Here is a 25,518-nt window from a genome sequence, read left to right as displayed (position 1 = left end):
CCTCAATAAAATAATGGCAAATTGGATCCAACAACTACCAGAAAGATCATTCACCATGACCAAGTCGGCTTCATTCCAGGGATGCAGGAATGGTTCAACATACCCTAATCAATAAATGTAATACAGCACATTAATAGAAACAAAGACAAAAACCACTTGATCATCTCAAAAGATGCAGAAAAAGCTTTTGGTAAGACTTAACACCATTTCATGATAAAAGCTCTAAGAAAACTAGGAATAGAAGGAATGTACCTCAACATTATAAAAGCTATATATGACAAACCTTTAGTCAACATCATACTTAATGGGGAAAAACTGAAACCATTTCCCCTGAAGTCAGGAATGAGATAAGGATGCCCACTCTCCCCACTCCTATTCAACGTAGTCCTGGAATTCCTAGCCAGGGCAATATGGCAAGAAGAAATAAAAGGAATACAAGTAAGTAAAAAAATAGTCAAAATATCCCTACTTGCATACTACATGATCCTATACCTCAAAGACCCAAAAAACGTCACCCAAAAACTCCTAGACACCAAAAACAGCTTCAGCGATATAGCAGGATACAAAATCAACTTACAAAAATCAGAGCCTTTTTATACACCAACAGTGAACAAATTGAGAAAGAATACAGGAAAACAATTCCATTTACAATAGCCTCAAAAAACAAATCAAATACTAGGAATAAACTTAACAAAAGATGTAAATGACCTTTATAAGGAGAACTACAAACCACTAAAGAGATCAAAGACTGCAGAAGGTGGAAAGATCTCCCGTGCTCATGGATTGGTAGAATCAACATAGTAAAAATGGCTGTACTACCAAAAGCAATATACATGTTCAACACAATACCCATCAAAATTCTAAAGACATTCTCACAAAGTTTGTAAAACCTACCTTAAAGTTCATTTGGAAACACAAAAGACTGCAAACAGCCAAAACAATACTGAGCAAACAGAGCCCGCTGGAGGTATCACAATACCTGACTTCAAACTGCTACAGAGCCATAGCAATAAAAACAGCATGGTACTGGCACATGAAGACCAGTGGAACAGAACCGAGAACCCGGATATGAATCCACACAGCTATGACCACCTTATTTTTGACAAAGACAACAAAAACATACGGTGGAGAAAAGATAGCCTCTTTAACAAATGTTGCTGGGAAAAGTGGTTATCTGCCTGCAGAAAACTGAAATTAGATCCATGCCTATCACCCTGTACTAGTATGAACTCAAAGTAGACTAATGGACCTTAATATCAGGCCCAAAACTTTGCAGTTAGTACAGGAAAGAGTATTCCCTGTACTCTAGAATACTGTGGAAGCAACAGGTATGGGCAAGGACTTCCTCAGTACAACTCAAGTGGCCCAGCAACTAAGAAAGGATGGACAAATGGGACTACATGAAATTAAAAACCTTCTGCACAACAAAAGAAACAGTCTTTAAATTGAAGAGACAACAGAGTGGGAGAAAACATTTGCTAGCTATACATCAAACAAGGGACTGATAACCAGAATAAACAGGGAGCTCAAAAAACTAAACTCCCCCAAAATTGATGAACCAATAAAGAAGTGGGCAACTGAACTATCTGAACTTTTTCAAAAGAAGAAATCTAAATGGCAAAAAAAACACATGAAAAACTGCTTAACATCCCTGGCCATGAAGGAAATGCAAATCAAAACCACACTAAGATTCTACCTCACTCCTGTTAGAATAGTTAGCATCAAGAACACCACTGACAACAAATGCTGGCAAGGATGGGAGGGAAAAAGGAACCCTTATACACTGCTGGTGGGAATGTAAGCTAGTATAATCACTTTGGAAAAGAATATGGAGGCTTCTTAAAATACTAAACATAGATCTACCATATGATCCGGCAATCCCTCTCCTAGGGATATACCCAAATACATGCATCTCAGGTTATTACAAAGGCACCTGCACACCCATGTTTATTGCAGCGCTATTCATGGTAGCCAAGCTATGGAAACAGCCAAGATGTCCCACTACCTACGAATGGATTAAGAAAATGTGGTATTTATACACAACAGAATTTTATTCAGTCACAAAGAAGAATGAAATTTTGTCATTTATAAGTAAATGGATGGAACTAGAGAACATCATCTTAAGAGAAGTTGGCCAGGCTCAAAAAGTCAAAATCGCATGTTCTCCCTCATACACAGATTATAGACCTAAAATAGATGCAGTAATATTATTAGACATGGGTCTCACACTAAGGGAAGAATGTGCAAGGGAGGAATAGGGAAAGGGAAGAAAACCTAAAACTTCAATGTGGTTGATATGCTCACTGTAGAGAAGTGACTACAGTAATCTTAAACTGGCAGAGGCCACTATTGGAAGGGGACTAGGAAATAGTGAAAAGGTCTGGTAGAGATGATCCAAGGTGGGTTGTAATAGACATGTGCATGGAAGCAACACTAGGAATCTCTCTGTATAGCTACCTTTATCTCAAACTTAAAAAAATGCTATGCCTTTCTTATTATCTCTTATGTTTTGTCTCCAACAAAATCAGAGGGCAGAACAGGTTTTGGGGGTGATCCCAAACAATGTATACACATGTGAGTAAATGTAAACATGATAAAAATAAATAAATAAATTACTATGGGAATATAAAATGACTGTTTAGAATAGAAAAAATAAAAAGCCATAATTAAATGGCAAACATATTGCAGTATGTTGACTTTTCACTTAAATGTGAAAAAAATTCTTCAGAGCCATAAGGCCAAAATGAAAGCAGTACTGACCACCTGGTGGCAGCATTTCCTAATCATAGGCAGAATACCTATGAAGGAAAAAAAAGCTGATCCAAAAAGTCAACAAAAAAATGTGAGGAAATTCTTGCTTAGGCACACTACTCACATACCTTCTTTTATTAGGGATGGACTTCCTTTCTAAATAAATTTCCTTTAAGAGAGGAACTCGAGTGATAAGGAAGGAAAGAGATCCCAGGATAGCTTACCAAACCAGTTGTTCCACCCTGGTGTGGGGAGGCCTGGGCGTCACGAACACACATCCACATGCTAGCCCAACAAACACAACTGTCCAGTGAATGGAAAGAATACTGGCCTATGTCATGCCTGGGTTCCAGTTCCAGCTCTAATGATCACATGACTGAGTACAAAAGACTTTTTCTGTTTCTTTTCTTCTATCTATAGATAAACATTCTTTGCATTTGTTCTAAGAATAAACGGCATGAATGCACACGCCTGTATGCACACATTTATGTTTGTTTATAATGAAAGTATTCTTAATCCAAAAAGGTTATTTCTTCAAAAAACAAGGTTGTTAGGAGAGTTAAAATTAATTCCCTCTACCTAATTTGTCAGATTCCGCTGTGCTGAAATTATGAATGCCAATCTTTAAGATTTTTAATATGGTTTACCTAAATGTCACTCAAATCATACATGAAAAAAGAGTCTGGAGTTTTTAAATTCTCTACAATTTCTCCTAATATGGCACCATGACCACCTTTTAAGTACTTCACATTATTATTAGTTCACCAACCTACAACCTTTATTCTTTATCATTACTACTGCATCTGTCTTTTATAATTTTTTTCCACAGCCAGTATTCTAAAATTTGTTCTAAGACACAAGTAACTCCACTGTAATTAGCACTCTGTTTACTTCCTTCTCAACTTATTTCCCTCTCAAAACTGCTACTCAATGCTTGCTTCTTGAAATTCTCCTTTAGCATCTACAGCTCAAAACTAACTAGGATATAGATGGCTTCTTTCTCTGTTCCTTTGCTGCCTCATCCTCTTGCCTGCTCCTCTGTTTTTTGGCCTATGCCCAGGTCCACAGAATTTTAGGAATGATGTTTATCATTTCACACATTACATGCCTACTATCTACCTACAACCTCCAAATGAGCTCTCTCAGTTTTGAAATTTGATCACTTCTACCTCATTCTGCCTCTTCAGCCTCCCTGTCTAAACCAGCCACACCACTGCCACTATGAAAGACTCTTGTCTATTTTCTCATGTCCAGTGAAATACTGAATCTTCACATTTTTCCTGTTTCTGCTTTTAAAATATCCCACATCCCTGCCCTTCCCTAAATTTTCTATTTAGCTATAAATATATAAATGGTTCACTTATCATATTCATCAATTTATAATAATATGGAATATTTATGTTGGCCACATAGTATATTCACTTGCTATAGTAAAATCTACACAAACAGGCAAATTATGTCAAGCATTTGTTAGGCATGAAATGGAATTAACAAGGTTATTTAAATTTAAAATTTAACAAACTAAAAACTAATACTGCCTGATATCTCTGTTACCACCATGTGAACTCTACACACAATACAATTTCACTAGTTCAGGACATCTTTTCTCTTTGTATCATATCAGGAGGCAGAGTATCAAACTGCATTGCTTGTCCTTGGACTTATCTTTGCAGAATACACTCCCTGCATTAACACAATTGGAAGACTATAACTAAGCAGAGATTATTTAATAGTCTCCTAAATGGTGACTTTAACACTGTCTCCCCTCAAAGAAAGCCTTCATACAATCCTGCAAATGTTCTTAGATCACTCTGATCCACATAATGGGAATATAAAGAGCACGGGCAAGCATGAGGCACCACACTGTGAATACAAGTAACTGAATGTAACTACTGCACTGTAAGTCACAGATGGGGAAAGAAGGGTGCCTGCCAGCCAAGTAGAGCAGCCTCTCAGATAACTTGAGTCAAAAAGCTAAGAGAACCAGATTCCCTTCAAGTCAACAATCCCAGTTTGCTTGGAAAGGAAATAGTTTTTAGATTCAATTGGTTAAAACAACAAAAGAGAACAGTTTAACACTTCCACACAGTCACTTAATTATATTTTCAACTATACAAATTTTGACTCTTTCTTTAAGCCAATCTAATTTATATGTAAGTGGCTCATAACATTTTAATTAAATATGTGAATATAATAAAACATTCTGTTCATACTGAAAACATAGAAAGATGATTATAAGCAGGCATTTTTGTATACATGTGCCTATGCTAAGTCTGGCCTATAATACTAAAGCGATAAATAAATGACAAAATACATGCTAGTTCATATGCAAACCTTGCAGATCTTCTGTTTCAGGTACTGCTTTGTCCACAGATGTACTGTCCACTTGGGAAGATGCTACAGATTCTGATAAAAGTGACTGATTTGATACAGGGCTAGAAAAGCAAAAATATTTTGATTTTTATTTTTTAAATGAAAACTTATTTTTTAAATTAAATTGTTTTTGTTTCTGAGACAGTGGCTCCCTGTGTTGCCCAGGTTGATCTCATGCTCTTGGACTCAAGTGAACCTCCTGCCTCAGCCTCCGAAGAGGTGGGACTACATGCACGTGGCTGGCATTATTTTGATTTTAAAGGGATGATCTTCACATTAAATAATAAATAAGGTGATGCAAGTATCACTTATTATAGAATACAGAGATAATTGTTTATAACTTAACATAATCACAGAGCTTTGAAACCAGAGACATTTGGAAAAGTACTATGCACTTTGAAACCAAAGCAAACAGTTCATGTCTTTTGTGTACTTCAGGTAACACACAAATGCATTAAATGAAAACTAGCATGGTAAAGATGTACTTAAGGAACCCTAATGCAAAGCTGTAAGTAATATTCTAGCATAGCAGAACCAAACATCTATCATGACTTTGGAAAATGGAACCATAGAGCAGAAACTTAATATACTGGTTTCTAAACGAATAAAATGGAAGAAAGTATTTTTGTATGTATACTTCTAACTCTGACTTTAGAATTAAAAAAGAAGAAGAAAAAGAAAAAACTATTACAAAGATGAGTACCGTATCATGGTATAAACAAAGAACAACTGGGGTTGGAGATATGGTTCAAGCAGAAGAGTGCCTGCCTAGCAAATATGAAGCCTTGAGTTCAAACCTCAATGCCACCAAGGAAAAAAAAAAACAAAACTCAAAACAAAAAGCACCTGTGACAAGACTGTTTTTTAACACAAGGTTCTAATACTTGCATACTAAGACTATAATTTAAGAAATAAATCAACATGCTTGAAAAGGACTTCAGCAATATATGTGAATGTGTGTGTGTGTGTGTGTGTGTACACATGTCTATGTATATATACATACATATATAGTATAAGGAAGAATAAAAGAAAAATCCCAGAAAAGGAAATCTACAACTTGCAAAGATACACCTCCCCAATTAAATTTTTTAAAAAAGGCTTTTTCTAACTGCTAAATAACAGTTACATACAATTTTAGGCCAGTTAATCCTAAAGTAGTTTTACATAGCTTTTTCTATTAAGACAGAATTGATCCAAACATTCTTTTTCATTAATTGTCCTACCATTCAGAGTCCACCTTACCTTGGCTGCATAGATGAAGATGTAGAGTCTAATGCTGACTGAGCTTCTGGGACACTGCCATCTGTGCACTGAACTGGTAAAGATTCAGACAGACTACTGACAGAAGTTGCTGTAACACAACCACATTTGTTAGTGACGGTATACTCAAGGCAGCCCAAGACCAGATATAAAAAAAAAATCAAGATGAATCTGCAAAATACAGTATAGTGATTTTGTTTCACTGTATAGTATGACTCATTACTTTTAATTCAAAGCTTGGCAATAGTTTGCTCATGAAAATTTGGTTTTTGGTGATGGGGATTGAACTAAGGGCCTCATACATGATAAGCACATGCTCCACCTCTGAGCTCTACCCCAAGCCTGAAAAATGGTAAAAATTTTCAGTTTAGTTTTTTCTTTCTTTTTGCTGTAATCTCTGAAAAATGTTTAACTTTAACCAAGAAGGAAACCATATACAAATTGTAATAAACTAAACACCTACTTCTCAGGACTAGTATCGCCCAAACCCAAATCCTCTGATTCACAAGCACCTTCTAAGTAACGAGTACACAGCTGAGGTACTACAGATAACTGAGCAGTAAGGTGGATATAAGTCAGAAGGGGAACATTAGGTTGTTCTCCCTGCACTTCATGAGTCACAAATGTAGACAGTTATTTCATTCAAAAACAATTTATATTCACTCAATCTTAGCCTTAAGGAAATTTTGAAAAGTTTTGATGAAATGGTTCTAGTTTTTTGAGTAAAACGTGAAACAGTAAGACCCCATAAAAAATTTGAAATAAACTAAGCAACAGCTTACACCTTAACCACAAACATCTATGTATTAGTCTACATTAGAAGCATACTGCCCAAATCCTTCTGACATTTCCATTTAGTAAAGCTGAATCCACATGATCTTTCTTGTATAACTGCTAAAACCAACCTCAGTTCCAAGAAAATCACCTGACACAAAAAAGCCATCAAAAACACAAGCGAACTGAGATTGAACATTCCTTACACTTGAGTTAATTGGTTACACCACTTCCTAATGGAGTCAGGCTTTCTCTAAGGTCAACCATGGCTGTCTATAATCCTGAATGTATCTGCATATTCTTCCCCTCAACAACTGCCCTGGCTACAAAAGTCCCCACAGATAAGAGAACCAAAGTCCACACTCCCTTACCTTACTTTCCAAGATGGCTCTATTTACTTGAAGTGTTTTCTGTCTTAATGAGGTAGTAACAGTTCTGCTACACAGCAAATAAGACTATGAAATAACTTTGCAGTATTTACAAAGAGGTAGGACAGTCTTTTTCCTGACTCCTCACTACTGATCATCACAATGTGTAATAAGAAATTTTACTAATATGAATGTGGTAATTAACTACAATGTGAACTGCCCAAGTATATTTCAAGTATGGATACTGACACATTTTAACAGAATGACTTACCAGGTGGGCTTATTCTACCATTACTACTATTCTGTCTCTGAAGGTGTTCTTTATAGCATACTGAACACATGCCATTTGTACGAGGGTTTCCATAAAATCCGCAGCCAGTAGAACAAAGCATAGGCACTTGGCTGTGATTAGTTTCTTGAGCCATGTTCCTCTGTTGCACACCTGAAATTTATACAGAATTAGTAAAGAACTCAAACACAAGACTTAAATCTTACATTATCCAAATCTGCTTTTTCTAACAGAGAAGAAATCCCCCCACCAAACTACTCTATATAACTGTCTCAAGAGTCAGAGTTAAAGACAGAAAAAATAAAGACCAAGGACACACACTGAAACTCTATCTCCAACCCACTCTACAGAGGCAGGTCTCTACTGGCTCACAGTGCACACAGAACTCCTGAACAAAGGGACCTATTTTGAAGACCACACCATTTCGAGGTTAGGAAAACATTTTCAAAGTCTAGTTCAGTTTGGATTGTTGGTAGTGAGAAATACTACAGTTTTGCTATATTTTATACTATTTAATTTCTAACCATTTAAGCTTTTGCTTGAAGTTAACATGTTAATGGGTACCATTTACCCTGATTCTGGTGAAGATAGGGAGAACTGAGCAGAATGCTGGTGAAGTCAGAAATTGGTTCACTCATTTTGGAAAGCATTTAGCAATTCACCTCAAGAATCCTGTACAAGATAAATCCTCTTCCCTGAATCAGCCGTTTTCCCATAAGGGTCAAAGAATAACCAGAATATAATAATCAGAAAAAGAATAAAGAGGAGAGGTGCTTCCCAGCACATTTATAATGTTGATAAATGGAAAATAACCTAAATGGGTATTTTTTTAAAGTGTGGTACCTATTAATGACAAAAATTAGTCGTTGATATTTTAAAATACTTTCTAATGGAAGAAGCACTGATAATGAGTAAATGCACAATGTGAAATGTATATACAATACTTTGCCAATTAGAACTAAAAGAGCAGCTATTGATTATCAAAAAGGGCAGGAAAGAATATATCCAAGAATGGCAAAGCTAATTATTTTTTTTCCCCGATATGTGTACCTTTTCTCTTATTTTTTAAATTCTCTGAGAAGAAGACACTACTTACCTAATTGGGGGAAAAAAAACCGTAAGCATTTAAAAATTTAAAAACTAACAAGACAGAGGCATCAGTCAAGCGATGCTGGACTCAGGAACTGTTTGGGAACCACATGAAGGCAGTAATCAATTACAGCAGATGGAAGAACCCTCTGTGCCTTTTCTCCCATAAAGCAATTGGTTCGTTGGCATGAATACCAAGACAGACGGTAATAACAGGCTCTTTCTTTTTAAAAACAACCACCTCCTAAATGAAGGCTACTCCAAAATGGGTATATGTGTGTTACAGAAGAGTCTATGTTCAAACACCATGAAGAATGAAATTAACCAAAGGACTGTTTTGTCATTGAAATTTTCTTGAACTGATAAACACCTACAGAAAACACTTGTTGTTTACAGTTAACAGATTTTCCTCATTGAAACCGAGTGAAAAGACTGCTCACTTTAAGGCAGTTTTCAGAACCAAGAATAAAGCACTTATCTAGATAACAAAAGGAAGAAGCAGACTTAGTATTTGGCTGGTGACTGGTACAGGCCTGGAACCCCAGCATTCAGGAGGCTGAAGCAGCAGGATCACAGTTTGAGGCCAGCTTGGTGTACATGGCATAGCCCTGCCTCCAAAACTACAAACAAAACAAAACAAATAAAGTTCCTAAAATTGCTGACAGTACTTAAACTGTTAGCCTAGGGATACAACCTGAGATTCTGACAAGCAGCTTTTTTTTTTTTTTAACTCCATGATGGCAAGTCATTCAGAATACAATCTTAGCATCACCCTGCTGTGTTACTTCAAATCCCTGCCTCTCCTGCAGCTCTTAACTACACTTATCAAATTAATAGACAAAATGATGGTACAGAAAAGCTAATGTCAAATATTTTGATGGGAAGGGCAAACAATGTTCTTGAGGGATATTGGTCTGTGATTTTCCTGCTTTCCTCTTTTTTGCAGTATTGGGGTTGGAAGTCAGAACCTTGTACTTGTTAGGCAGGAGTTCTACCATTTAAGCCACTCCACAAGCCCTTTTTTTGTATGCTGGGTACTTCTGAGACAGGCTTTTGCTTTTGCTGCCTGGGCTAGCCTCAAACCACTATCCTCCCGATCTCTGCCTCTCGAGTAGCTAGGATTACAGGTATAAGCCACCAGCACCCAGATGTGGCTTTCCTTTTAAAATATTTGCCTAGTTGTAACTGGTGTAACTGCTAAACATCACAAAGAGAGGGAGCTGTCATTCAATCCAGGTAGTCTGGTGCACCAAAATCCATGCTCTAAACCAGTGGTTCTCAAAGTGTTGCCCATGAGCCCCTATGGAGGTCAAAACTGTTTTCAGAATAGTACTACAGATTATTTGGCTTTTTCGCTGTACTGATATGAGTGCTAACTGGTACAAAAACAGTTGGAATCTTATTAACAAGCCACGTCAAGGCAGTGGCACCAAACTGTACTAGCACATTCTTTATGTTCTCACAGTAAAGAAGTTTTAATTTTATTAAATCTTGCCCTGAACACGTACCTTGTTAATATTTTGTGTGACTAACTGGGAGGCGCACATGAAGCACTCCTGTTGCAGAGAAATGATGCATATCTGACAGAAAAAATGCTGTGAGAGCAGGCTGAATTACATTTTTTGTGGAACATGTTTATTTGAAAGAATGGTTGATACACTGATTATACAGCCTTGAATATATGGCAGACATCTTCTTAGAAATGAAAGAGGTACACCTGTCCACAATCAACAAATAGTGTTCCCTACCAAGGACAACACTCAAGCATTCAATTGAAAAACAACTTAACATGTCTCCAATATTTTTAATGCTTCCAGTGAGATCAGTGGTGATATTCACGTGATTAACTGATAGTGAATCAACATTGAAAACATCTTTGTAAGTCACTGAACCTATATTTTCCAAGTACCCAATGTATGTTAGGACAAAATTATGCATGAACAAAAGATCCAAAGTGAAACACAGACTAATGACAAGACAAGATGGTTTTATGTGGTTTCAGATTCTGTGTTGCGACTATCCTTTAAGAAATTAACAACTGTCAAATTTTGATCTAATATCAAAGAACAACCATCTCTATTGTCTGAAAAGGTTATTAAAATATTCTTTCCTAGAGTAGGAAATACTCTGGAGTTAGTAGGTATAGGTAAGAACTTTCTCAATGAAACCCCAGCAACACAGCAACTAAGACAGAGCATAGATAAATGGGACCTCATAAATCTAAAAAGCTTCTGTTCATCAAAAGAAATGGTCTCTAAACTGAAGAGAACACCCACAGAGTGGGAGAAAATATTTGCCAACTATACATCAGACAAAGGACTGATAACCAGAATATATAGGGAACTTAAAAAACTAAATTCTCCCAAAACTAATGAACCAATAAAGAAATGGGCAAGTGAACTAAACAGAACTTTCTCAAAAGAAGAAATTCAAATGGCCAGAAAACACATGAAAAAATGCTCACCATCTCTAGCAATAAAGGAAATGCAAATTAAAACCACGCTAAGATTCCACCTCACCCCTGTTAGAATAGCCATCATCAGCAACACCACCAACAGGTGTTGGCGAGGATGCAGGGAAAAAGGAACCCTCTTACACTGTTGGTGGGAATGTAGACTAGTACAACCACTCTGAAAAAAAATTTGGAGGCTACTTAAAAAGCTAGATATTGATCTACCATTTGATCCAGTAATACCACTCTTGGGGATATACCCAAAAGACTGTGACACAGGTTACTCCAGAGGCACCTGCACACCCATGTTTATTGCGGCACTATTCACAATAGCCAAGTTATGGAAACAGCCAAGATGCCCCAGCACTGATGAATGGATTAAGAAAATGTGGTATCTATACACAATGGAATTCTATGCAGCCATGAAGAAGAACAAAATGTTATCATTCGCTGGTAAATGGATGGAATTGGAGAACATCATTCTGAGTCAGGTTAGCCTGCCCCAAAAGACCAAAAATTGTATGTTCTCCCTCATATGCGGACATTAGATCAAGGGCAAACACAACAAGGGGATTGGACTATAAGCACATGATAAAAGCAGAACACACAAGTAAGGGGTGAGGATAGGCAAGACACCTAAAAAACTAGCTAGCATTTGCTGCCCTAATGTAGAGAAACTAAAGCAGATACCTTAAAGCAACTGAGGCCAATAGGAAAAGAGGACCAGGAACTAGAGAAAAGTTTAGATCAAAAAGAATTAACCTAGAAGGTAACACCCACGCACAGGAAATCAATGTGAGTCAATGCCCTGTATAGCTATCCTTATCTCAACCGCAAAAACCCTTGTTCCTTCTTATTATTGCTTATACTCTCTCTACAACAAAATTAGAAATAAGGGCAAAATAGTTTCTGCTGGGTATTGAGAGGGGGGAGAGGGAGGGGGCGGAGTGGGTGGTAAGGGGAGGGGGCAGGGGGGAGAAATGAACCAAGCCTTGTATGCACATATGAATAATAAAAGAAAAATGAAAAAAAAATATTCTTTCCTTTTCCAACTATATGTAAGCCCAGATTTTCTTTGTAAAACTGTACAGATTAAGTCAAAGGAAACCCTTAGAACCTTGCTATTAAGATAGACTTTGAAGAGATTTATAAAAATCTCTTTGTTAACAATACCACTCTTATCACACTAAAGAACATGTATAGGGGGGTGGCAATTTCCATGAAAATTTTAAAATTAATTGGTGTTAGTTTTTTCCTCAGCCTCATTTGTAGCATGATAAATAGCACTAGTTATAACCTTTATAAACAAAAGCTCTTCAGACTAGTCACTAATTTTAGAAACCCTAAGGTCCTGAAACCAAAAATTTTAAGAATTCGTTACTGCAAAATATACATTCTCAACACAGGCAGTAGCTCTTCAAAGGGGGCAAATACTGCTTCTTACAGAGAAGGAGGGACCCCAAAAACCTGTTACTTCTTATGTAAAACAGATAGACAGACAGATAGGTAGATAGACAGATACAGTATATAAAGAGATATACAGTATTATCTGTGGACTTACAATTTTACAAGGGTAGGAACCAGGTTGGGGGAAAAAATGTCTGAAAGGGCTCATTTTCCATGAGGGATGGGTAAAAAAACGACTTAGAAACACTGGTCTAAACCATCGACTATACTAAGCTGCCTATTAATGGCATTAAAATGATGTAAGATACGAATTAAATGAAGTTTTCTCACAGATACCAATAAATCTTTCAGTAGTATGACTGGCAATCGCAAAGACCCAGAAAAGATACATGTTCTACTTTTATAAAAACTAAGTAAACTGACATAGATAAAAAGTACAATATGACCATCAAGCTTTTCCATCCATCACAATACTAGCTTCAAATAAGTATGTTTAAAATTCAGAAACATGTAATGCTAGCGATATTCCCAAGCCAAATTGCCCTGCATAGCAGCAAATTAACAATGATTTTCCTAACGAGGCACAAACAATTTCATTGTAACAAAAAAATTAATCAACCTTATTTATTCATCTTTAGGACACAAATGGTACCTTTTGTGAAGATTCAGAAAGACCAAAAACCATAAAAAGGTAATAGTTAATGTGAATGCATACTCGCATAGCTAGGGTAGCTATGGAAAAACTGGAAGCCCTGCCTCCCCTTGCTACTGTATTTTTTTGGTAGGCAAACCACTTTGCAAGGAATCAGTCTGGCATTCAAATGATCAGACAGGAAAATGGGTAAGAAAAATAAGAAGGCAGAACAATTCCCTAATTGCTACATTGAGGGGTTCTAAACTCTAAACCATACGTGAAAAAGACTGAGTTTATTCTACCAGAAATAAATGCAAAACTTGATTAGCGTGGTATAATAAAAGTTTTATTGAGAATTCATAAAATGTTGAGTACTGACTCTTCATAACATTCATATTTATAAGCAAAACTGCAGCACATTACTCCTCCTAATTCCCTAGATAATACTTAATAATTATTCACAGTTCACTATGGTTCAGGAACTGATTCTATAATTTTTATACCATTTAATCTTCTAAGAACTCTCCATGTTGATTCTATTGACATCCTCAGTTTAAATATGAGGAAAATGATGCCCCAGAAGACTTAGTAACTTTCCTGGCCACACAGCTAGTAAGGAGGTAAGTCAGTGTCTTTTTATCTTAAAAAAATGAAGAGAATGACTGTCCATCATATCCCCAAAAAACTTAGAATTTTTTGAGCATTCATGAACTTGTGTATTATCTTCACATAAAGATTAATTTTAAATTTCATTCATTTTTTTCAGTTTTAAGATACTATGCAATATTAATTGTCATCACTTTTTTGAGAAAATTTGTTTTATGTTTTTTTACCCAATAGGTTTTTGGCGGTACTGGGATTTCAACTCAGGACTTTATGCTTGCTAGGCAGGCACTCTACCACTTGAACTACCCACCAACCCTTTTTGTGTTGGGTATTTTCAGGATAGGATGTCTTGCAATATTCACCCGGGGCTGGCTTCAAGAGATCTTCCTGATCTCTCTTCTTGAGTAGCTAGGATTACAGGCCCGTGAGCCACCGACACCCAACCCAAATAAATTCTTATCAGTACAAAAATTCAAGATTAAATACTTAAGGAGTGCAAGGAAAACTGACTACAATCTATTGAAATGCCTACAAAAGCACCACAATGAATGGATACAACAGACTCTATTATAAAGGCAAGCAGGTCAATTAAACCTATTTCCCTTTGCTTCATTTCCTAGAGTTAAGTTAGCCAGTTCTAACAATTTTCATTTTGAAAATTGTTCATTTATTTTCCATTCAAATTGTGATTCTCATCACTTCACACCTGAAGGAATCTATTTTTGTTTTTTGAGCATGACACCTGTATTATTTTAGCAGTTTTTCTTTGCTTTGCTGCCCTACCTGCCAATCCATTTATTTCAACTCTCCTAGAATGCCTACTTCTCTTCAAATTACTGTATATTAGTCACCCCCGAGCCTAGTATTCATAATTTACCCCATCCAATAAAATTTCCCTGGAAAGTGGATTATATGAAAGAAAATGGTTGTGAAATCAGGTCTGCAACAGTGTGAATCCCAACACTGCCACTTTATTGCCAACAAATCTCAGACAAATTACTAAACTACCCAAAACTCAACTCTTTAAGAGGTCATTTATATCATCTATCCAACCAGATGAAATCATGCATACTGGAAACATCTTAACAGTGCCTGGCACATAGCTAAAACTCAGTGACTACTCACTCTGCTCTGCCTGAAAGTACAAGGCCCTTTGCCCTCATCCAAATCGTGTTCACTACTAGAAACGAGAAGCTCATACTGCTCCTTCCTTAGTAAATGCTATCCACATTGGCACTCTGCTTGTAACAATCACTATCTATTTAAGGAAATCAGCTTAATTCAAAAGAATGAAAAATTACACATAACAGTGAATTAAATAAAAATGCAAATTCAACTTTGAACTAGTAGTGCAGTTCAGAGTGATAAGAAAAGCTCCTCCTAAAGAATGATGGAGAGGTGAATTTAACTATCATATATTGTAAGAACTTCTGTCAATGTCACATGATGTACCCCCACTACAACAATAATTTTTTTTTTAAGTTCCTCCTACCCTCACAGTTTTGAGCACTTGGATCTCCACTACTATATGGGCAATATACATACACTGAGTGGGGAGGAGCAAGAACATATGTATATTGTCCAATATGATAGTCTGTTTAGAGTTAAAAAAAAAATCCAGGAAAGTTCATAGAATAGATCAGAAAACATGACTTCACAGAGAACACTTGGAAGAATGCTACTCACTCTGATAAAAGAATAGGAACTTTGGATTAGGGTTTCTACTGTACTGAGGATGCTTTGTAGTTCTCTCTGAATAGCAGTCCTCAGTTCCCTATGTCAGGCTGTCTTTCCTGATGTTTCTTGGGCTGAAAGACAAAAAGGTATGAGTCTGGCTAACATGAATATAACATTTATGGGGATACTATATATTCTTTCCCAGCAAATAATTAATAATCATTTCCAACATACTAGCCAATATTAACTTAAGAACCTTAAAAATAATTCCAGTAAATACATTCCTGTAAGAAAAGTTTCCATTGGTTGGTATAATAAATCTCATCAAAAGAAGCCATTATAGCAAGACATGGTGACATACAGCTGTAATCCCAGCACTTGGGAGACTGAAGCAGAAAGATCACAAGTTTGAGGTCAGCTTGGGTTACACAGCAAGACCTTGTCTCAAAAAATTTCTAAAAACAGGTTCAGTACATACCTAGAAGTGGTGGGTCTTAGAGTATACTGCCAAACAATTTCCCAAAGTAGCTACACAAACTTACACTCTTGGCAACATAAGCATCCAGTTTTCTTCATCTCCTGAAAAGCTAGGATTGCCTACTGGACTGGGCTAAATGGTGGCACAAAAGACATGTCATGTGGGCGCATTGTAATATAATGAAATTTCCACTGCCATAAAGACTAACACAGCTAAGTACACATGCATATGCTTACTAGCCATTTGGGTCTCTGCTTTTCTTAAGTGTTTGTTTGCTTTGTTTTGGAGGTACTAGAGTTTGAACTTCCAGTTTTGCTCTTGCTAAGCATTCAGTCTACAACTGAGCCATACCTCTAGTCCCTGTTTAAGATTTTTGTGTGTATTTTCTGTTGGACTGTTTGCCTTTTGCTTATTATGTCTTCACTCTGAGACTTGTATTTTTAATGGTGTCAGAGACCAAAATTCATCTAAATCTCAATTTTCTAAACAGTATTCCTTTCTTATAGTTAGTTCTAAAGATTATTTAATAAACATTTGCCCCATCTGAGGTCATGAAGACATTCTGCATTTTTCTTCTAAATTTTATAATTTTATCTTTTATTATTCAGCTCTGTAATACATCTGGAGTTCATTTTTTTTATATAGGGAATGAGCTAGGGGTTAAGACTCATATTTTTCCCCATATGAATATTTAATTTATCCAAAACCATTCACTGAAAAGACCATTCTTTCTCTACAATACATTTTCATTTTTGTTCATACACTTGTTCACTCACTTTAGGGAAGCTGGTTGCCTTGTCATAAAGAAAGGCCCACATGGTGAGCAGCTGAGGCCTCTGGCCAAAAGCTAAGTGAGTAAAGCTGGAAACAGATCCTCTAGTCCTGGTTAAGTCTTAGAATGACTGAGCCTTGCCTGATACAACCTCATGAAAGATCCTGAGCCAAAACTATACAGTCAAGCCTCTTCTATATTCCCAAGAAAAACTATGAGAAAATAAATATTTAACAACGTTTTAGAGTTCCAACAGAGGGCTATAGCTCAGTGGTAGAGTACTTGACTAGCATGTGTGAATTCAATCCTAGCACTAAAAAATGTTTAAAATCTTAATAAAATATCGCTTTAAATTTAGTTGCTTCAAGCCACTATATTTTGGCCACTACATTGACAACTAGTACAGTAACTGGTATATATGTCTCTGCTTCAGTTCTTACCTCCCAATAGTCTTTTCAACAGGGCAGCCAGTGATCTTGGTAAAATCAAAACTGAATCACACTGCTGCCTCAAAATCTTACAATGGTTTCCCAACTCACAAAGAGTAAAAGCCAAGTTCTTACCATGACTTAAGGGCTCCTGATGGTCTGATTCCTTGTTGCTTAATCTCCTCTAGTCCTCTTCAGATCATACACACTGCTAGGTATACCTGTCTCAAGGCCTTTGAGCTTACTGTTCCTTCTACCTCCAAAATCCATATATGACTGAGATCTCTCACCTCCCTGAGGCATTTGCTCAAATGTTACCTTGTCAGGGAGGCCTTCCCTTACTACTCTAATTTAAAACTGCCCCCAGTATTTATTTTCATTTCCAGAGCTATTTTTCTTAAGTATTTTAAATCCTAATCCTAATTTACCATTCAATTATACTTAATTTATCGATCCTCTAAAACATTATCTCCATAACGGCAGGATTTTGTCCACTGGTATTGACAATGTTTGGCAAATGGTAGGCACTGGTCTTTTATCAAATGCATGAGTGAAATGGCTGTGCCACCTTGCCATCACATTGCCAATACTGGCTAGGTATTTCTCCTAAGGCAAGAAACTAAAACGCTACTTTTAAAGAAAGTGAATTTAGGAAGAGATCTCTATCTAGCAGCAGGGCCTACTACATATGGTTATGCAGACTGTGAACTGGACAAAAATGTCTAGCCCCATATTCCAAGCTTTTGCACGCCTTTCCAATTTAGTCCACTTAGAAAAGGGGCTCACTTAGCAATCTGCCTAATTTAGCATATACCAAATAGTAATTTTATGAGAAAAATTTAAGTTGTAGTCAATTTCAGGTTCTCATAACACAACTTGGGTCAGGTGCAGTTCATGCCTATAATCCAAAATACTTGGGAAGCAGAAATCAGGTAGATCATAGTTTGAGGCCAACCCAGGCAAAAAAAATTGAGAGACTCCATCTCAACTAATAAAAAGCTGGGCATGGTGGTACATACCTATCATCCTAGTTATGTGAGAAGTCTAAATAGGCCCAGACATAAATGCAAGATCCTACTCAAAAATAATGAAAGCAAAAGCAGATGGGAACACCTGCCTGCCAAGTGTAAGGCCTAAGTTCAAACTCCAGTACTGCAAGAAAAAAAAAAAAAAAAACACTTACTTTGGTTCCATATTCCTTAAAGGATAAGACATACTTTTTACCTGTATAAGATCACTAAATATCTTCTTTATTTTTTTTTGCAAAGGAGAGAGAGACACAGTCAAAATTTTCCATTGGCTTCCACACTCATGGACATTCATTCACTTTTCTTCTCAAAAAAAAAAAAAAAAGCCCTAACATGAAACAAGATCCATAATACACAAGATTCTTCTTTTCATTTCCCTGTCTTTGACCTTGAAGCTTTAAGCCACATAGTCATGACTTTCCTAAAGTCATTCAACCATGTAGTCTCTGTGCTTCGCCTCCCTGCCCTGACCCTTTTAAGGAATCTTGAAGGCAAATCTCCAACTGCTGTTGAACACTGCAAATGGCTATTGTCTACCTTCTTTAGCCTAATACCATCTTTCTCTAAATTTAAGTCTTCTTATTCCTTTGAAACTTTGTAGAATACTTCTTATACAAATAACTAGCTATAATACATATTTAACAATACTTACATATTTTATATGTCAAGCACTGTTCTAAGCACTCTGTAAATACCAACTCCTTAACCTTCATAGTCGGTACTCTCATAACCTCCATTCTGCAGATAAGAAAACTGAGGCATGGATACTTTAAGTAAATCACCAAAGGTCACAAAGCTAGTAAGTGAGGGAGCCAGGGTTCAACTCAACCAGATTGACTAGAATCTACCCTCTAAATAAGAAGTTTCCAAAGCATATCTGGAGACACTGGGGATTCCTGAGATCTTTTTAGAGATCCAGGAGGTCAAAATTATTTTCATAAGAATGAAAACTTATAGCTAGGCATGTTGGCATGCACCTGTAGTTTTAGCTGCTGAGAGGCTGAAGTGGGAGGATCTTGTCAGCCTATCATATTCTCCACACCGGCCTGGACAACATGGAAAAATCCTGTCTCAAGAAGGAGGAAAAAAAAAAGGCCAGGCACTGATGGCTCATGCCTGTAATCCTAGCTACTCATGAGGGAGAGATCAGGAGGATCACAGTTTGAAGCCAGCCTAGGCAAACAGTTAAGGAGACCCTATCTAGAAAAAAAACCTTCACAAAAAATGGCTGGCAGAATGGCTCAAGCCCCAGTACTACAAAAAAAAAAAAAAGGAAAGGGGGGGGCGCTTGGCATGGTGGTACACATCTGTAATCCCAGCATTAGGGAGGCTAAGGCAAGAAGATCAGAACACACGTTTGAGGCCAACCTGAAAAAGCAAGACTTTGTTTCCAAAAACAAAATGCTTATTTGCCTTTTTCACTTTGCTAACACTTGCACTGGTAGTGTAAAAGAGGGAAAAAATAGTTCAAGCCTTAGCATGAATCAAGCCAACAGCACTAAACTGTACTAGTCACATTCTTTGTTTTTTTTTTCTTTTTATTCATTTATTCATTTGTGCATACATTGTTTGGGCCATTTCTCCCCCCATTCGTTTTCAATTAAAAAAATTATATTTACTTAGAAGCCTTCAGAACGTCAACAAAACAGCTGCAACTTTTTTTTTTTTTTTTTGCAATTACAGAGTGGTATTCAGTTAACAGGACAACAGTTATTTCATATAAGCTGCATCAGGAGACAAGTGAAGATGAAAAAAACTACTATCCCATATACAACTAATTTGTGCTGTGCTCAGTAAGAACCTGCTTTAAATTTCCACACCAACTCACAACCCCCACATACACCAGGCAAGGTTAGTGGCTATTGAAAATACTACCAGGACAGGGCTATCTAAAGACACATCCAATGGTGTGTTAATTATACAAAAAAGACATTGTACAGCTAAAACAAATCTTGCACAGCCTTACATTTCAGCTTTTTTTCTTTAAAAGGAGTGAGTTGTATACTAGGGGGTACATGCTTTATGGACAAGAAGAAACTGCACCAGAACCAACTTATTCAGCGGAGTTGTTCCACTTCTCTCCCAGCTTCTTTGCAACATCACCAATGGACAGGCTGGGTTGTTCTACTTTGATTTTGGGGCAATACTCAGGACAAGAAGAAAGCTGAAGGAGGCCTCTTGGATGTGTTGGGATCCTTGAACATTTTTGTCTCCCCTTTGGGAGGGATATAAGTGTTCTGTTCTCTTTCATAACGAGCCTTTCAACAGCTTTACCATGTTTTCAAGTTTTCCTTTCTCTTTAGCAGACATGGTCTCCTTCTACCTCTCTGAACACTTAGAAAACTCTGAGAAGTTGACTGAAGCATCTGGGTGCTGCTTCTTGTACTCTTCCCAGCAAATTTGCACAAACACTGCATATGATGACATCTTGCCTCTGGCTTCTTAGGATCCTTGGTCCATCTTTAGACACATTGTGTCTTTGAGCTCAGTGTACTGCAAATTCTTTATGGTGATGGTCTTTATCACCATACTCTAACAGAAAAAGCCAGTTCTTGATGAAATAGTAAACTTACTTTCATTAAACCTTGATACTAATTACATTTCATACGAATACTGGCCCCACAGAGTAAAGCCTTCTTCATTCTAGTTTTCTATCCACATACCACAAATTTGAAATTTACCATTGAATGTTACCTAGCTCACAGTTCCTTAATCAATTGCTCATGTCAAAGAAAATCCCTAGTGAGGAAATTGATACCTATACAAATTCATAGGTAAATAACTGTCATCTACTTATAATACCAACATCATCCTTCAATATGAACTGAAATATGAACAATGAGGAAAGAGAAACAGGGCAGAAGGCTGTAACATAAAAAAATTAAACACACAGCGATCCTTTAGTTTTCTCCAGAGGTGCATTTGCAAGCACTCTAGATTAGGGTGGAAAAACTTTTCCTCCTAAGCACCAATAATAAATACTGCAAGTTTTGGCCCATACAGTATCTATCACAATATTCAGCTCCACCTTGGTAATGAAAAAGAAACCATATAAATAATATGTAAATGAGTGAGTGTAGCTGTGTTCTAACAAAACTTGCATTTACACAATAAGCAATGACTGAAAAGGATTTGGTCAGTGAGCCCTGGGTAAGCCAATTTCTGCTCTGGGATCAATGCCAGACACAAAAAGGTACTCAAAAGTTTGGGTGAAGCTGGGTGCCAGTGCCTCACATCTGTAATCCTAATTAGTTGAGAGGCTGAGATCCAGAGGATTGTGGTACTAGCCAGCACAAGGAACTAGAACAAAATGGACTGGAGGTGTGGCTCAGGCAGTAGAACATCTGCTTTGCAAACTTAAAGCAAACATGAATCCCTGAGTTCACACCCCAGTCCCCTTACCCCCCCCTCCCAAAAAAAAAGGTGGGTTAGTAGCCAGACATGGAAGCTGAAGCCACCTGGCTACTTGGGAGGCACAGATTGGGAGGAATGCCCAGGCAAAAAATCTGAGAGACCCACATCTAAATCAATGCCTGGGCCGCACAGCATGCCTGCCACTCCCAGCTATGCTAGGAAGCACAAATAGGACAGCAGTCTAGGCCAGTCCAGGCATTAAGCGAGACACTGTCTCAAAAATAACACAAAAAAGGGCTAGAGTCATGACTCAAGTGGTAGATTCTAGCAAGCCCGATACCGCCAAAACAAAACAGGCTCTGGTGGCTCATACCTGTAATTCTAGCTACTCAGGAGGCAAAGATAAGGAGGATGCAGTTTGAAGCCAGCCTAGGAAAATAATTCAAGAGACCCTATCTAGAAAAAAAATCCATCATAAAAAAGGGCTGGTGGAGTGGCTCAAGGTGTAGGCTCTGATTTCAAATCCTAGTCTGCAAAAAAAAAAAAAAAAAAAGTTGGATGACTAAATGAGTGATTTCAAAACAAATTTGGTTAAGAATATCATCAGGGAAGACATAGCAGAACTCTATGATGGTCAGTCAGTTATACTTTTTTTTTTGTTACAGTTCTTCATTCAGGATGACTTAATACTTTTATTTGTGATGCCTACTGCCCCACTAGGAATTATGCACTACAAAAGACAGAAGTTTTTGACAGTCGTTTTTCCTCTGTAAGATCAATGTAGTGGCTGGGACAGCAGCTCAGTAGCAGAACACATGCTCAGCATGTGCAAGGCTCTTAAGTCCCAGCTTAAAACAAAAGGATCAATGATGGTATGAGGACAAAAATATAAATGTCTGATTTACATGTGTCTGCACAGATATCATATTTACATCCAGAATCACAACAATCAGCTACAAAATGCTACGGAAGCACAAAAGCCATAAAAATTTGAAATATACCATTCTAACTTCATAAAATTATTTTTAAAAGGACTTCCAAAATAACTGCAGGATAATCTAGAAGATGATTTCTCTTTTAGTTAAAATCTAATGCCTTGGGAACACATAACACGTCTTGAAATGAGGTATAACTATAAACTATTACAAAACAAGTACTACATACATAGGGACAACAATGTTTAGTATGGCACTGGATAAAGAACAAAGGAAAAATTTGAAATTGGTACTGTTTTTGTCATTTCCTACTTAAATGGTCAGCCTCAAGCTCCTCATGTTAAGGTAGGTGTGATATCTGTCTTTTCTAATCACAAGACTTTGAGGAAGATCAAATGGGACAGTGACTGTGAAATTATGTTACAACACATAAATAGCAACATGAAGCTCAGTTCAGAATTGGGTGGCTTAAGTCAAACATCTGCAGTTTATAAAGGGATGGAAAGTTGCAACCTGTCAGTAATTTAAATAGTAGCTGCAATCGTATGTCCAGATTCCTTATTCACACACATCTCACCAAGTGTAGGTACACAAAAAAAATCTCCTTGCTACATAGTAACCACTTGTTAGCTGTCTAAAAAAGCCTCTACTCCACCTAAGATGATATCATTTTCTCGATTAAAAATGTAAGGGCAAGGACTGGCAGAATGGATCAAGTGATGAGCGCCTGCCTAGCAAGCGTGAGGTCCTGAGTTAAAACCCTGTGTCACCAAAAAAAAGTCATCAAAAATGTGAAGGAATGGTTTCCATCAACTTCCTTTCGAGTTATAAAATGATGCATCAATTATTCTGGGTAACTGCCAACAAACATTATGTTCTTATAGTCAGCATTTAGAATTGCAAAAGGATCAATGCAAGTACAGCCATATATCACATAACCAGCATTTCAATGACCAAACCCATCAATCTTATAGTGTTCCCATAAGATTACACAGCCTGCTGGTGTCTTGGCCATTTGCATGAGTACATTCTTTGTATGCCCAACAACTAATTTCTCAGAATGGATCCACATGGTTAAATGACATGTGACTATATATAGTCTACCAGAGGAGAGAATTCTGTGTGGTTGGAATATAGGTTGGCGAGGAACAAAATTAACAATAAGCTTAGTATCCACACTAAGGAGTTTACATTTAAAACTGTAGGCAATGGGGAATCCCATCACCTTAGAACAGGAAAAGGGCCTTACTAGTGATGCTCACTACACACTACCAGTGTGTAGTTTTTAAAATAAATTTTAAAATAAATCCCATTGTTGTTCTGAAAATAATTCAAGGTGACTTAAAAAATGCAGAGTGTAGGACAACATTAGTAGATGAAAATGATCAATCCAAGGGAAAATGACAGAAAAACAATGAGAAGTCAGAAATAGTCAATAAACAAAATGCAGTATGCCCATAAGGACCTACTTGCTAATTAGAAACCATTCAGTTGATTTTTACTGCTCATAGCTACTAATAAAAAGAACAGGACTACTTAAGAGGCACAATATTCTAAAGAAAAACAAATTAACTACTCAGGAGAAATCATGTAAATCTTGACCCAAATAACATAAGAGCACTTCATCTTACAGTTTATAACTAGGATACAATATGACAAGGTCAACAACATCTGTAAAGTAAAAAGGAGTTTCTAATGTTATTTTTAGCACCATTTTCCCCCCACATACACCAACAGTATCCTGGTTGACTTCAGTTAACAGGGAGCCAGAGTTAAAGAATAAAATCTTAAAGAATCTAAGGATGTACATAAACTTATTCGTGCTTATTATTATTCAGGCAATCCTTCATAAAGCTTATTTCTCCCAAGTGTGCTTTTGTCCTATCAAGAATTACTGAGACTAAAGGAAAGACGCGGGGAGAAAAAGAAAACAATTAGATAGACTGTGCCAAATCTCTGCTTTAAATGGAACAGTTCCTTCCTGGCATTTTTACACATCCAGCTTCCTATAAAAGATTTCGTTTAGACAAAGGAACTCAAATGGCTAAAACATGTTTGGAAACTATATCCTAAGTCCCTTAACAATCAACAGCAAGCCAATTTAAGGTAGGGCCCATTTATTATCATGAACACTTTAGAACCAAACAAGACCAGTAGGCCAGCTGGACAGCTAACCTACTTCTCTGAACTGAGATGCTCAGAGTATATACAATCACCAATTTATCCTACTAAATTGACAAAAAAAAAAAAAAATCAATCCAGGTATGGTGGTACATACCTATAATCCCAGCAACTCATGAGGCTGAGGCAAGAGGACTGAGAATTCAATGCCAGCCTGGGCAACTTAGTAAGACACTCTCAAAATAAAATTTTTAAAAGGCTGAGGGTATAGCTCAGTGGTAGAGTGCTAACACACACTGCAGATTAAGAATAGGAGGGCAGGAGAGTAAAGATTTCTATTCTACTGAGCTGTGATGTTTCTTATGGTAGTTTAACTGAATATATTCTACACTGTGATTCCCAAATTCTTAAACCCAAAGCATTAAAATCTATCATTTTGGGGTTGGGGAAGTAGCTCAATGGGAGAGCACTTGCCTAGTGTAAGTGAAGCCCTGGCATCAATCCCCGGCACTGCCAACACATATACTTCGTTAAAGATTTATGTTTCCCTAGTATTCTTCCTCTCAAAGAAGAAACAGACATTTAATATTAATTGTAATAATATGCAAGTGTTAATGACTCACTGGACCTTACAACAACTCTGTCAGTTAGCAAATTATTACTTGTATCTATTTTACAGATTAGCAAACTGAAGCACAGAATAGTTTCAGTGACTGGTTATC

The 25,518-nt window shown here is 37.0% G+C and overlaps 1 protein-coding gene across 9 annotated transcripts in view; it reads right to left on the bottom strand.

Moving 5' to 3' along the window:
- Zfand6 (zinc finger AN1-type containing 6) overlaps window positions 1–25,518 on the bottom strand; it is a 70,926-nt gene that overhangs the window by 10,669 nt on the left and 34,739 nt on the right. For 6 of the 9 annotated variants that reach the window (XM_074062107.1, XM_020182253.2, XM_074062106.1 and 3 more), the window contains 3 exons: window positions 7,798–7,968; window positions 6,367–6,475; window positions 5,086–5,186 (listed from right to left, as the gene is read on the bottom strand). In XM_074062107.1, the coding sequence (XP_073918208.1) occupies window positions 5,086–5,186; window positions 6,367–6,475; window positions 7,798–7,951 (364 nt within the window). In that variant the 5' untranslated portion in view covers window positions 7,952–7,968. Of the gene's footprint in view, window positions 1–5,085; window positions 5,187–6,366; window positions 6,476–7,797; window positions 7,969–15,689; window positions 15,812–25,518 lie in introns of all 9 variants that reach the window. The other 3 variants (XM_020182256.2, XM_074062104.1, XM_020182254.2) reach the window with 1 other exon arrangement.

This window comes from Castor canadensis, chromosome 19 (genome assembly GCF_047511655.1).
Source record: "Castor canadensis chromosome 19, mCasCan1.hap1v2, whole genome shotgun sequence".
NCBI classification, from domain to species: domain Eukaryota; kingdom Metazoa; phylum Chordata; class Mammalia; order Rodentia; family Castoridae; genus Castor; species Castor canadensis.
Note: the sequence above shows the minus strand (reverse complement) of the source record. Positions and strands in the feature narration are given on the sequence as shown.